At 39.2% G+C, this 13,329-nt stretch overlaps 1 protein-coding gene across 1 annotated transcript in view; it reads left to right on the top strand.

Annotated features, from left to right (window-relative positions):
* The window catches only part of CEP85L (centrosomal protein 85L), a 123,395-nt gene that overhangs the window by 97,265 nt on the left and 12,801 nt on the right, over positions 1-13,329 (top strand). Inside the window, exons 5-10 of the mRNA XM_086745173.1 lie at positions 5,157-5,274; positions 7,252-7,428; positions 10,107-10,259; positions 10,520-10,674; positions 12,273-12,390; positions 12,716-12,766. Coding sequence (XP_086601299.1) covers positions 5,157-5,274; positions 7,252-7,428; positions 10,107-10,259; positions 10,520-10,674; positions 12,273-12,390; positions 12,716-12,766 — 772 coding nt within the window. The remainder of the gene's footprint in view (positions 1-5,156; positions 5,275-7,251; positions 7,429-10,106; positions 10,260-10,519; positions 10,675-12,272; positions 12,391-12,715; positions 12,767-13,329) is intronic.

The raw sequence follows: 13,329 nt of genomic DNA, 5'->3' as shown, positions 1-13,329 counted from the left end.
GTTGGCATATGCCATTTCATTGATTTCAGTCCTTTGAGTGTGAGCTTTTAGCTTCCCGATGATTGACGTAATTCAATTTGATTTAAATTGTTGGACTCAACACAAAGGTTACTGTCTCGGAATGGAAGTATCTCTGGCAGGTAGGAAGCCAAGTGAGGAGAACTGCTCTCTTTAAATGCCATAAAAATAATTTCACAGAATCAAAATCTTAAGAAGCCTGGTTTCTAGTGCCAGCGGTTCATGCAGGGTTAATAGTTGGTAATTCCAGAAAGGCAAGAGAATGGTGGGATCTGCCATGACAAATTTTTAACTTTTCCTTCCTTACAAAGTATCGCTGATCTGCAGTGGTGAAACATAACGGAAGCCTTTAAATTTTGTTTACAAAATCAAAGAATGTTTGAGGAAATAGAGGAAACAGGAACAAAAGATACGTGCGTTTTACAAGACTTGGAAGTAAGCCCAAGTCATTACTTTGTGAAAATAGTAGGGTTTTCCGTAAATAATCTGACTAGCATGTAAATAACTTTCATGTGGGAATTGTGACAAAAGAGCTGGTTATAGGGGACTGTAGAGCGTGTAGACACCACTTGAGTCATGTATGTTGGGTAACCTGTCGCTTCAGCTGAGTTCCCTTGGAAAGAATGTACCTGGGAGCAGCATGGGGAGGATTTGGTCTCAGGATATTTATAAATTATGGGTGGAGGTTCAAAAAGTAGGGTAAAAAGGCATAGTCCAGGGTATCAGTGAAATTTTCAAAAGAAAAATAATAATTATTGTAATAATAATTATGCAAATATAACAAGCAGGTTGTTTCTGAGGAAAAAAAGTCATCGTACCTGAAGAAAAATAGGCAATGTCTTCAGTGTCTTCACTGCAGAACTCTTCTGCAGATAACTGCAATGGATTTGCTGTGTGCCAGAGGATCTTCTGGTTCAAAAGGAGTTTCAGTTCTCTTTTTGTGTCTTTGTTCTGCACTGCCACCTCACTGTTCCTGAGGACAATATTACACCTTGAGGGACATCTGGAAAGATTTGTACCAGAACTGTTTGTGAAAACAATGTTATTAGTGTCATATTTGTATTAATTGATTGGATAGAAGAGTTAAAATTTTTACATCTCTTAATGACATTCTCTTCTGAAACATCAGTTTAAACAAGGAACACTTTTAAGTGTCCCTTCCAAAAGGATGTTTTTCTTTCCTGCCCTTTGTGACCTCTTTTTATTTTTTTTCTTTTTTTTTCTCTTTTCCCTTTTATTAAACTTTTCTCTCCTCTGAGTTCCTTTGGTTGTTTGATTACTTTAGAGCTGGCTATTGCCTCCTTTTCTCTTTTCCTTAAGTCTGAGAGTAAGGGGAGGGGAGATGTCAAGACAGACACTTGAGGTGAAATAGAATATTTTCTATTTGGACAAAGGAACTGAATGAAACTCTGTGAGAAGTCCCATGACATTGATGTAATAAAACTCTACTTTGCCATCAACATAGAACTATAACACTCACTCATGGGGAAAAAAAAACCAAAAACAGGGAACTTGTGAAGGAGTGTGGTTTCTATGGTGCCTAGGTACAGTATTGTTATTGAACCTGGTTGTGTCAGCTATAGTCTGGTTTCTGTAAATGCAAGTCCCGAGGATGTGTTCCTGTCAGATTTCCTGGTGCCTTGAGCTCAGGCCACAGCCTGCCCCCACTTGTATGCAGATGCCTTCTGGAATCACGAAAGGTTGAGGAGCTCGATCTCTGGATCCTGCAGTCCTTTGTAAGACTGACTGATTAGAGATTCCTATATTGAAAGCTACAGGAAAAGCAGTAGGTCAGAGCGATGAAGTGCAGCTGCGTAACTCTAGTGTCTGGAGCAGGGGCAGAGGAAGTGAATTTAATCTTTTTTTAAAACATCTTGAACCCTTGGGAGGAGACTTGAAGATATTAGCAGCTGATCAGAGAAAGGGGAGAGTGGAGGAGAGTTTGCCAATGTTGTTCTCAACATTTACAGAATTTCAGTCTCCTCTAGTCTGGCCCTCTGAACATGGAGGATGCGCCTGAGGTTTTAAACATAGCTGATAAAATGTGAGAGTAGCGTTGCTGCCTAGAAGGTGGAATCCCTCAGTTTCAGGATTATTTATGTCTGATTTGGGCCTACCCAGAGTGGCAATTGCTATGTACCCAAGCAGAATTTTGAAAGCACCTAAATGCTGAAGGTGGTTTTGTTTTGCTGGTTTTTTTTTTAAAGCGCTGGGATGATGAATTGGTCATAGGGAGGCTTCTGAGGACAGTGTTCCCACTGCAACACACGAGCTGTGTTTGTGAGAGCATTTGAACTTTTCTACACTCCCGTTAAATAAAGCTCACAGCCTGTGGTTATGCAGCGGATTAATAGTAACAGCTGTGGGCTAACAGAGGATTAAAACTGTCTTAGCATATGAGAACATAAGTGATAAAATGCATCTGGTATGAAGTCTCCAAAGACTTATAGGATTGTATGTAAATAGTAAATACGTTTCTATGGTGCTTATCTTCTATTCTCCTTGTGGCTGCTGGGCTGTTTTCAGAATTTTTGGTTCTGGGTGCCATGAGGTTAATGATATTTTCAGAGAGGCAGTTAGGTGAAGAAGTTCTGTGTGATCTACACAGCCTTAAAACATTTGTACGGTGTGTTTTGTTGGCAAGGTTTTACAATGGTAGAGAGTTTCATGCTTTGCAGAGTGAGAAGCAGCAAGCTAGTTACACTCTTGAGCTAGCGCAGCTCTGTTTCATCATTAATTAATTTGTCTCACCTTTTTTCCTACAGGGTTTTGGTAGGGTAGGGAAAGGATTGTGAAAGGAAATACAGTAATGTAGTTCAAACTGCACTGGAAGTTCAAAAATATTTTAAGACATTTACTCCGGGCTGTAGTGTTTAGTTCAGGCTATTGAAATCCTGCCTGTGAAGGAAGGCACTGCTAAGATACAATCAGCCACAAACAGAAAACCACGTAGTGCCTTCAAGGGATCAGTGACAAATGGATAAATAATTTTAAAACATATGGAGCAAAGATATGTTAATAGATCTGTCTAGTAAGTAATAAATTGATAAAAAATGAAAAATTGCTTCTGTCATAGGTTAAGACAACTCATACTAAATAATTTTGGTGCACAAGATGCACAGAAGTCATCAAGGCTTTGTATTTTCTCATATGATTATACAAGCTCTTGGCCTCATACTAGGGTTATTACAAGTTAAGAGCATATTCTTTCACCTAATCTTCAAGTCTGCTTCTTCCACAGTAAGTTTGTAGCTTTTTGTTTGTAGTGCCATCATACGAACGCCAAGCAGAACTGTACAAAGTCTTTCAGTGTTACGTACTTCTTTTGTATTTGTATAAGTTTGTTCCATCTAGGTAGTGGAATGGCAGAGGGAAGCCTCAAGATCACCTGTCGTGATACAGAGTATTTTAATACTTGCTGTGGAGTCATGTAATACATTCAGTTGCTCTGTTTGTGTGAATTACATTGAATGAATTGTTCTAAGGTACTGACAAATTGCAACTTGTTTATACTGTTTTTCCGTTTGTTGCTATTCTTTATAGACATACAAGTAGGGAAACATAAAAAATGTGTTCTGTAGGCATGCATGATGTCTTCAGCGTTGTGTATAGCTTAAACATTTAACTTCTGATATATTCACTGTTTTTGAAATGTTAAATTCCTCTTGTAAACAAAATAATTGGGATACAGTTGGCTGATGACTAGCTAGGAGAGCGTATGTAGCTAAAATATTTCCTTTAATCGGGTTTTCATATCTTATTGTTCCTCTTAAAATTTGCAGTTGGCATCTTTTCAAGTAACACATCTATTGTGTTAGTTTATAGATTGTATAATACATATTTTGTGTACTCATGATAACATTTCTGAGATGCTCTTCCTAAACACAACACTCTTAAAATTTAAGAAATGCAAACCAACTTTGATCTTTTTCTGTACTTTTAGAGGATTTCCTTTTCCAGTGTGTGCACAGGCAGGGCTTCTCCCTTGAAGTTAACGTGTATTTGCCACTTATTTACTTTTAAGATTAGGTTTAGTCATCTCAGTTCAGCATCATCCTTTCCAGAAAAGCCAATCATGTTGCATGCTTAGAGGTGAAGGTTTGAGAAACAATTTCATGCTTGCGTGCAGATATATCCTAGTATAAAAAAGAAAGAAAAAGGAAATCAAAGGAGTGCACAAAATTATTTTTCAATTCTATTGAGAAGGTGGTTATGTGTGTTTCTGATGGGCGCTGACAGGTCCATTCTGGAGTCAGTTATTGAGGTGCCCATTGCTCCATAAAGAGTACAGCACACCTCACGGGGCTCTCAAGTGAGCTGAGGTTGAGAGCTGCCCTGTATTTGCCCTGCAGTCATGCTAGTTCAAATGCAGTCATGATTTAAATAGTGATATAATTTGTGATATAATTAAGTAGTGATATAATAGCGATACTGTTTCTGCTGTACTCTGGCCAAGCAATTGATGGTGTAAGAGGTTAATTCTGGTTTAGTATGCAGTGCAGTATTTTACCCTGGGGGTAGGGAACAGCAGTTGACTGAGAAAGTCTTAAGCAAAGCAAAAAGAAACACCTTGCAGGAAAGCCATGCTGGCTATCTTATATAATGACTTTTTCTCCTCAAGTTCTTTCTGCTCTTCTTGATTTGTAAATCTATTTAACCTGTGTTAAAAGTCAGCTCTGGCAAAGAGAGAGGGACTGAGCAGAAGTCTAGGTAAAATGAAGGTCCAAGTTTTGTTTGGTTTTGTTCTGCTTTCTGTATACTTTTTCCTGCTTATTCTTCTGGCATCAGGAGCAAATGACAACAGAAGCCTCCCTCAACACCCACTGTAGCTGATAGAGTTTTCAGATCGTATTTCTTCAAGATTTGCTTATTATTGTCAATTGAGCACAGACACTCTAGGGTATGCAAAAGTGAGAGTTACATGGCAAATATAGTTTAATAACACATATCCTGATGAGAGTCCCGTTCTACTGGTAAACTAGACTAGTTGCAGCCTGGCCGCAGTGGGAAAAAGACCATAGCTAGATCCAGGATAGTCAAATAGCATTGCTACAGTATTCTTCAGTAGAATTCTTAAGATCCATATTTTTTTTAATCTCAGTTCCATTCACTTTTCAAATAAAATCTGTGTATTACAGGCAAAAGCAGCAAATTAACAATTTACATCAGAAGATAAGGGAGAATGAATTACGAGCTCAACACGCAAGGCTGAGCCATCTTGTGAACTGCGAAGAACCTTACATGACTAATTTGCAGGTAGGATGGATATTTTGCTTTTAGCAAAGCTTTCTGTTGCCCAGTGACTGACACGTGAAAGCATCTTCACAATTTACTGCAGGTCAAAATGTAGAGCTTTTATGATTATTGATAGTTGTGTAATTGTATAGCTGTAAATTGCACAGAGGAGAATACCCTGTAAGTGTTTAGTTTACCTTACATTTGCAGAAATCTAAGTTACATTATGTACATACTTGTGTTGAAATCTGATAAAAATGGGATAAGAATGAGGGATTGTGATGCTGTAAGAACAAGGGTTTAACAATGTGCATGTAGCACGGTTGTCCAGGGAGATAGTAGGAGATAAAGTAGTTTGATAAGACAGTATCTGAAAACAACTGATGGAAGGTTTTCTGAAGAGGAGAAGGAGGCACTACCCAAAGGAGTGGTTAGATTGTATCGACAGAATAGGTGGAAGGGATGTGAGATGGCAAACAGACTGGTGGAGTACCTTCTCACAAGACACCTGAAAAGGATATGGATTAGTACTCCTAGGGAACAATTAGTCTGAAAGGGAATATGTGTTGGTATTTTGGGCATACTTGTCCTAATTTTTATCTATACAAAATACCAGAAAGAGTAAGGGTGAGGTAGCGTAGGCTAACCATGAAATGCACTTCAGTTTGAGGACTGTGCCTGCTACCCATTCATAGCACACAAATTCCATCTCCAGACCTTGGGGTATTGAAAAGGCAGTTCAGAAAGAGAATGTTAAAGGCAGATATGCAGAGAAATAGCTTTTCTGTCCCCTTTTTATTACTTTATCTTTTTCTGTCATGGACACTGCACCAGGATCTTGGCTAGCGTACTTCAGCATGACACTAATTATGTTCTTGGACTAACACAGCTGTGTATCAGATGAGAATCTGGTTGTGTGAGACAGGAGAGAAATTCAAGTGGAGCCTCAGCATGAAGTTAGGTATCCAGAAACTTTTTCAGACAAACAGGAATGTGGCTTTTGGTGCTTCCAGAAGTCCTTTTATAATATACTTAAAAATTCTGTCTAGATTAAGGTTTGGAGGAGGGTGGGGAATTACTGCAGAAACTGAAATTTTAGTGTACATGTCTTAGTATACAATAATACACTTCAAATAAAGTAGCAGATGCATTCATCATTTAAAGTGTTTTAAAAGTTTATAATGTATTAGGATTTCAGCTGGATTTGTGTGCCTTCTATAAGATTAGTTTACAAATGCAAACCTCCTTTAGTGGAGGTTTTAATCTCTTCTTATGCTTTGTTGAATGAATGTTACTATGAATGTTGTTATTAAAAGAATCTTGAAACTGAAAGCCTAATGGGATGTATCTCCTTTTTCATCCCACATGCAGTTGATTTCGTTTTGTGCTTGTCTGTCTGTGGGCAGTGGAGGTAGAAGAGTCATGTTGAACTGCATGAAATGGAAAGGGAGGAGAGTTTTACTATAAAGGGCAGAAAGGTAGGAGGTGTGCCTTCTGATTGTAGCTGTACTTTTAGGCTTGTCCCTGCACACTTCTGCTCCTCAGGTGTGATAGTGCTAAGGTTTGACTGATACTGATGTTCCGCTTTAGAAGGATCTTGAGATTGGAGCGTCTCTTACTTTAATATATTCATAGCCATTTTATAGAATTTTTTTTTTTTCTTCTTAGGAGCTGGTATGATAATGCAATGGCAGTGATTGTTTTTTCAGAGGCTTCTTTTGAAAGAAAAATAACACCTGTTCCATTAATCTGGGGCGAAAGTAGCCCCACAATGTTCATTTGCCTGTGTTATGAATGTAAACGTGTCAGCTTCTTTATTTTTTTTTACTCCACATTCTTGAAATACACACTGTTACCACATATTTTAATGTTTGAAAAATCAAACCCCACCCTTCCTGGCAGTGGAAAAAAATACAGGATTGTTTTCTGCTGTGCTGCTGAAGTATATGGTAGTATGTGTGTATTCATTTGCATGATTATTTTATTTCTTTTTGTAAGCAACCACAGTATGAGAGCACATCACTGCAACCTCACGTTTCAGAAAGATCAGCATCCCACCTTGAGGAGCTTGAGCGAAAGATTGCAGCAGCTGAGAATAAGGAATTACAACTCAGTGAATTTGTAAAACAAATTTCAAACAAATCTAGTGAGGAGAAAAAGAAGATGGAGGAGAAAGTAAGTATCTTTCATGTTTCAGATTTCCTTCTTATGGTATTACAGCAGCATGTGCTTTGTTTGCTAGTAAGTAACTTGGTATGTGGGTTGCTGTGGGTTTCAAAAGGTAGCTAAACTATCTGTGATAGAAAAATTGATAGTTATCAACTGTAGGTGTTGGCAATGGATAAATCTGAACTTGTAGTGAATACGTCCTGAAAAGTGATATTGGAAGAGGTTCAGAGAAGAGCAACAAGGCAGATACCCATCAGAAAATCACAGGAAGAGTGCTTAAATCTTTACACTGGAAAAGAAGTGACTGAAGGCAGGTGTGATGGAGTCTGCAGTGCCACAAGCAACCTGGAAGGGATGGAGGGCAGTCAGCTTCTCACTTGCAGCTCCTGTTGTGGGAGTGAGGGAATGAAGCTCTAGGAGCGAAGTCCTTATGCCAGTTCTCTGTAGAAAACCTGAAGATTGTCTCTCTGAAGGCTGTTGTGGATGCTAAGAGTATAGGTGGGCTCAAGGGAAAAATGGCTGAATTAATGGAAGTGCTGCCTTTTTCTAAATGCACAGAAGTTGTAACTGCCTCAGGAGAGCTGAGGTGAAAGCAGCTGGAGGCTGGAAAAAATGTTTTCCATGTTCTTTCCCTACAGTAGGCATATGTTTATGGCTACTGTTGGAGATGAGATGTTGGGCTAGAAAGCCTCTGATCTGAAGTGCTATGTCTCTTCTAGTGTTAGGGTAGATGTACTTGATACTTTCCTTTTGAGAAACTGGAGGGCCAACAGAGATCAGAGGTGCTCTTTGCTAACTGCTGGCATCATACCTGTCTTTGCCCCATGCAGAGATACCAAGCAAGAGAGTATTTGTACCAACTTGTGAATAATTCCGGTGCCTGAAGAGAAAGTTTGTTTTCCCGTAAGTTCCATGTGTAGTCAGTGTAGGACTGAGGTGATTGAGAGCTCTTTAATTGGCACTGAAATTTCAGAACACCCATACCCTTCTGACTGCTCCTTCTCCCTCGACTGTGGTAACTGTGAAGGATTCTGGAAGGTACTGCTAATAGCCTTTGGTAGTGTTCTCCCTTGTGATTTCTGCGACCTTGCTTTTGATGTTCAATTGGCAAGAGACAAGAGACTTCCTATTTTTTCCAGCCCCAACAAAGTCATCAGCAGTGCGTGTATAAAGGAGGAAATGAAGAAAAAACAAACCCTAAAGCTTATTTTCCCCTCAGCAGAGTCAGCAAGAGTGATCGGGGGAAAAAAAAACCCACAGCATATTTTTTCATCTCATGTGAGAGAAGTTTGAAAGAGTCCTTGGATTGGTTCTGAGAATTTAGAGAGGGCAGGAGGAATCCCAAGGCAAACATGGTAGCTGTTAGAAAGAGAGAGATTGCAGGAGAGGAAATTCACTATGATATGTGTGCAAGACAACAAGAAGATTTGGAAATCATGTCATCTTTGTCGACAAGTACTGGAGTATTCTGACTGTTCAGCTTGTTGTCCTTAGTGGTGTGTGAGAGACGGAGGGAAGGGATTCACTTACCTAATGGTCAGACTCCTGGTAATTCTTACTGTAGAACGTTGACCTACACGTGTGTTTTTATAGCACTGCCTTAAGACTTCAGGGTGTGGGGTGAGTATGTGCTTCTAAAGCACATGTTGTGGCAAAAGATCATCGCTGAATTGCAACTTTACCTTCCTGAACGTGGGGTTTACTTGGGCTTTGTCTAATCAGAAACATAAAGCAGCCTGAAGTCTTTGTTCTGTTTTGAGGTCTCGATAAAATAAAAGATACAAAGATTTCTGGCCTTTTGACTGTTTCATGGCCCGTATAGAAGGCTGTCTCTGGAAATACTTTCCAGATATTATTGACTTAAACTTTTCAGTATGTTCTTTTACTGAGCTTTGACATTGACAATGTCACACATTTATTTCTCAGTGAGATGGGTATCTGTGGCACTAAAATAAAAGTACATTTTGCATTTGCTGTAGCTGACAAGTGTTTGTTATCTGTGAATTACTACGCTTTGGTTCAAGCAATAGAGAGACTGTTTTTCATTAAGTTGGACTATGACTGAAATATACCATTTTCCCTAGCTTCCTTCCCCCTTTTTTCACCTGGGTAATAAAGCAAAGTAAGCACCAGGAGTGCAGGCAAAGATAACACAATATAAAAAAAACTTTGCAGACTGATGGGCAATTAAGATGCCTGTAGAAAAGGTGCTTTGAGAAAGCCACTGTTCTATTCTGATGTCCTCTGATGTAATTGTCAGACAGCATCCAAGTCAGTTTTTTGGCTCCAGTTCTTGTTGGGTTAAGTTCTGAAGTCTCTGTGGTTTAAGTTGTTTTCCTAAGTCAGAGAAAGAACAACTACAAAAATACTTCCCAATCATTTTTGCATATGAACATCCCCACTGGTGAAAAAATTAAGAATATTTTACCTGTTTAACTATTGTGTTTTCAGTTGGCAAGGTACATGGAGTTTTCTAGGCAGAGGTGAAGCAACTGTGGTTTGAAGTTGTGTGTGAGTGTGTGACTTGGAGCTGCTGGGATTAATCATTCTTTGGTTTTGTTTTCTGCAGTAACCAACCCTTTCATGCAGCTGACAGTGCAGCTCTTGAAGAGTGACCAGCCTCCACTTCCAAAGTGGGTTTATTTTTCACTAATCATAAAACATGTTCTCTTACTTTTTTCTAGCTTAAAACTAGAGACCGATATATTAATAGCCTGAAAAAGAAATGCCAGAAAGAGTCTGAGCAAAACAAAGAAAAACAAAGACGAATTGAAACTTTAGAAAAATACCTGGCTGACCTACCAACGCTGGATGATATAGAAAGGCAGACCAAACAGGTGAGATAAAGGGGGTGTGGTTTACATTTTAAAAATACACATAAGCTCCCTGATATCTTTTACTATTTCAACAGTTTTTTTCCCCAGCTGTTTAGGAAGAGTATTTCAATATGTTAGAAAGCGCTGTAGCTATTAAGAATTCTTATATTCAGATAAGTGAAATGAGCCTAAGATTATACAGAAGGTAACTGCAAGGCTTGGGCTGCCACAAGCCCTTCTGCTAAAGTGGCATCTTGTCTGACTAACGTAACCTGTGTTAGCTGCAAATTCTAGAAGAGAAGAACAAGCAACTTCAAGAAACTATGACTGAGTTAGAAAAGAAGCTCGGAGAGGCCCGATCGCAGTGCAGAGAGAGAGAATTGCAACTGGTGTGTCAGAAGAAAAAAGAAAAAGAGCTGGTCACAACAGTACAGAGGTATGAACAGCTGCTGGGGCTGTGCCCTGAAATGGGTGTAGTTTCCTACCTGATGTCAAGACCTAAAGTAATTTACACTCAATCTATTAAAATGCTAGTGATTTTTTTTTGATGGCATAAATATATTACTGTGCAGAATGACAGTGTAACGCAATAGGAAATCTAACAAGATTTTTATTTGTGTCAAGTTGCAAGTAGTACCACAGAAAAGAGTCTCCCTAGGACACTCTTCACTATCTTTTTTTTTTTTTTTTTAAATGTGGGACACTGCTGTCATAGGCTGTTGCCAAATAGAGGATAGAATAACCATGTGCAGCAAAGGGGCATTATACAGAAGCTGTCAGCACTCCTATTTGATAACTAATCCTGTCACGAGCTCCCTGGACATTGGCTGATGGGTGTATCAGGGTCAAAGATTTAAGTAAATTGTAGCTGTTTCTTACCTTTTCGCTGAAGGTGGAGATATTTACAGGGAGGTATAGCTGTAGTTAATCTGCTGTCATTGAACTTGCGTAACTGTGAAAAAACAAATGAGACAGATACACATGAGAAGATTCCAGATGAGACATGGAGATATTGTTACTATGATACATTTCAGATCAGGGGAGCTACTTAAACACTTATTTTTAAAAGAAGAAGGAGGGAAGCAGGGGGGAATTACTTTTAATAATTTATGTGGATGTTACTACAGTTCACTGTCCCTCCATTGGGTAAAGGTGCGTGCCACAGGAGTCTGAGAATGTTTCCATGATGAAAGACAAGCTGGTTGGGATACCTTGCCAGCCAAATTGTTGACGCATTGTTTCCATCTTACCAATGAAAGGCCTTTTTCCTTCGTGCCCTCATAATCTAGAGGGGGATCATTTTGTATTTTCTGAAGCCTACAAATAGTTGAGGTAGCCTCTGTTTTCTAAATTAGACAGCAAGATTAAGACTAATAAAATATATTTCCTTTCTGAGAGAAGGTGAGCAGGCAAAGGCTCTAGCTATACCTGGGCGCTTGAGTGGAGCTACAGAGGATCTGAAGGTCATGCCCTCGGGTGGGAGCAGCTGGCAGGAGTGACTTTATGCTCCCCCTTACAAGTCATGGAGGGCATGAATGATCAGCCACTAGTACTCAGTGTAGCCTCCAATTCTGGACTCCAGTTTGAGTTGTACGTGCCACAGTGAGAAAGTCTGATTTTAAAGATCCTATAACTTTGAGAGATTTGAAGACTCCTTTAATCTATGCTGATGCTGGCTTTGCCTACCACAGAGCAGCTGTGAACACTACAAAGCTTTTCTTGGCTCTTCTTTGCCTTCTCTCCTTACGTCGTACTGCTCGAGCTGTGCCTTTTGGGAGATGCAGCACAAAATCTGACCCATAAAATCATTCCTGCACGAATCTGTTCTTGGCGGTGCCATGGTAACTCAAGTAGTGTCGGATTTTTGCATCATTCATCCGCTGTTGGTTTACTCATTCATAAAGCTGGATTTGGCTAGGTATGGTTTTACAGTTCTGGTTGGAAGATGGTGCAACTTTCCAATTTTTCACTGGAACACACAGCCCTTTTGGTTTCTGTCAGCGCACTAAATTGTTCTTTCATGTTGAATGACAGTTTACAGCAGAAAGTAGAAAAATGCCTGGAAGATGGTATTCGCCTTCCCATGTTGGACACAAAACAGCTTCAGAGTGAGAATGAATGTCTCAAAGAAAAGAATGAGAAAGCCACTAAGGTTAGTCTGCAGATGATCTGCTGGTGACATCTTTAATCTTGAATCCTACATTTCTGTATTTTTTTTTTTACTTTAGAAATAAATGTCTCACTAAAGAATTACAAATTTTTGCTAATTCAGATTTGTTTTCCATACCTATCTGTTTGTGTTCAGTACATTTATTTCGTATGAATTTCCTGTTCTGTCAGAGTTAAAACTCTGTGTCTTGTCATTTACATTTTCAAAGATTACGTTGAAAATCTGTGGCTACACACCTGTTAGCTGATTTTTAAAAAAGGATCTGAGGAGATTCAAGCCTTTTAAAATACTCAATTTTATATTTTAGGTCATAGACAATCAACAAAATCAGATAGCTGGACTGATTTTAGACATGCAGGTAAGGAAGAGTGTATATTCTGTTTTTACTCTTTCCAGTTTTAGTTTATAAAGAATGATAACATTACTAAAACTGAATTTAATCCTTTAATCTTCCCAAATAGGAGGCAAAGGTAGAAATGCCAAGAATTTAATCTTATGGCCTGTAACTGACCTGTGTTCTCTTGCAGGCTTATAGTTCATGTGTTACTGGTGTTTGTATGGTTTAGCACTTTGCCAATACTCACTATAAAGTGAAAACCTGTTGTGATGTAGCATCCTTATTCTGCTGGTCTAGTGGATGTCATATCAGAAGTGCCTGTTTCAAGTGTGAGGACTGCTTCTGTAAAGCAGTGAAGCCTCCCATCTGACTTTGGGGTTCAGGTGATCTTCCAAAGTACAAAAAGTGATACTGATTGGATCCTTAGTAGAGACAAGTGCCTTTCTAAACCATACCGCTTCACATTTCACATCATGTAAGCAGGTCCCCGTTCAGCTGGTTTCTGAAACATCACACACACAGGTATCTTGCCTCTGTTGGAGGATCTTTGGTACCTAGCTTGGAGCCAAGGATTTTTGAAGATG

The sequence above is a fragment of the Chlamydotis macqueenii genome, chromosome 3, assembly GCF_036417535.1.
Source record: "Chlamydotis macqueenii isolate bChlMac1 chromosome 3, bChlMac1.mat, whole genome shotgun sequence".
NCBI classification, from domain to species: Eukaryota; Metazoa; Chordata; class Aves; order Otidiformes; family Otididae; genus Chlamydotis; species Chlamydotis macqueenii.
Note: the sequence above shows the minus strand (reverse complement) of the source record. Positions and strands in the feature narration are given on the sequence as shown.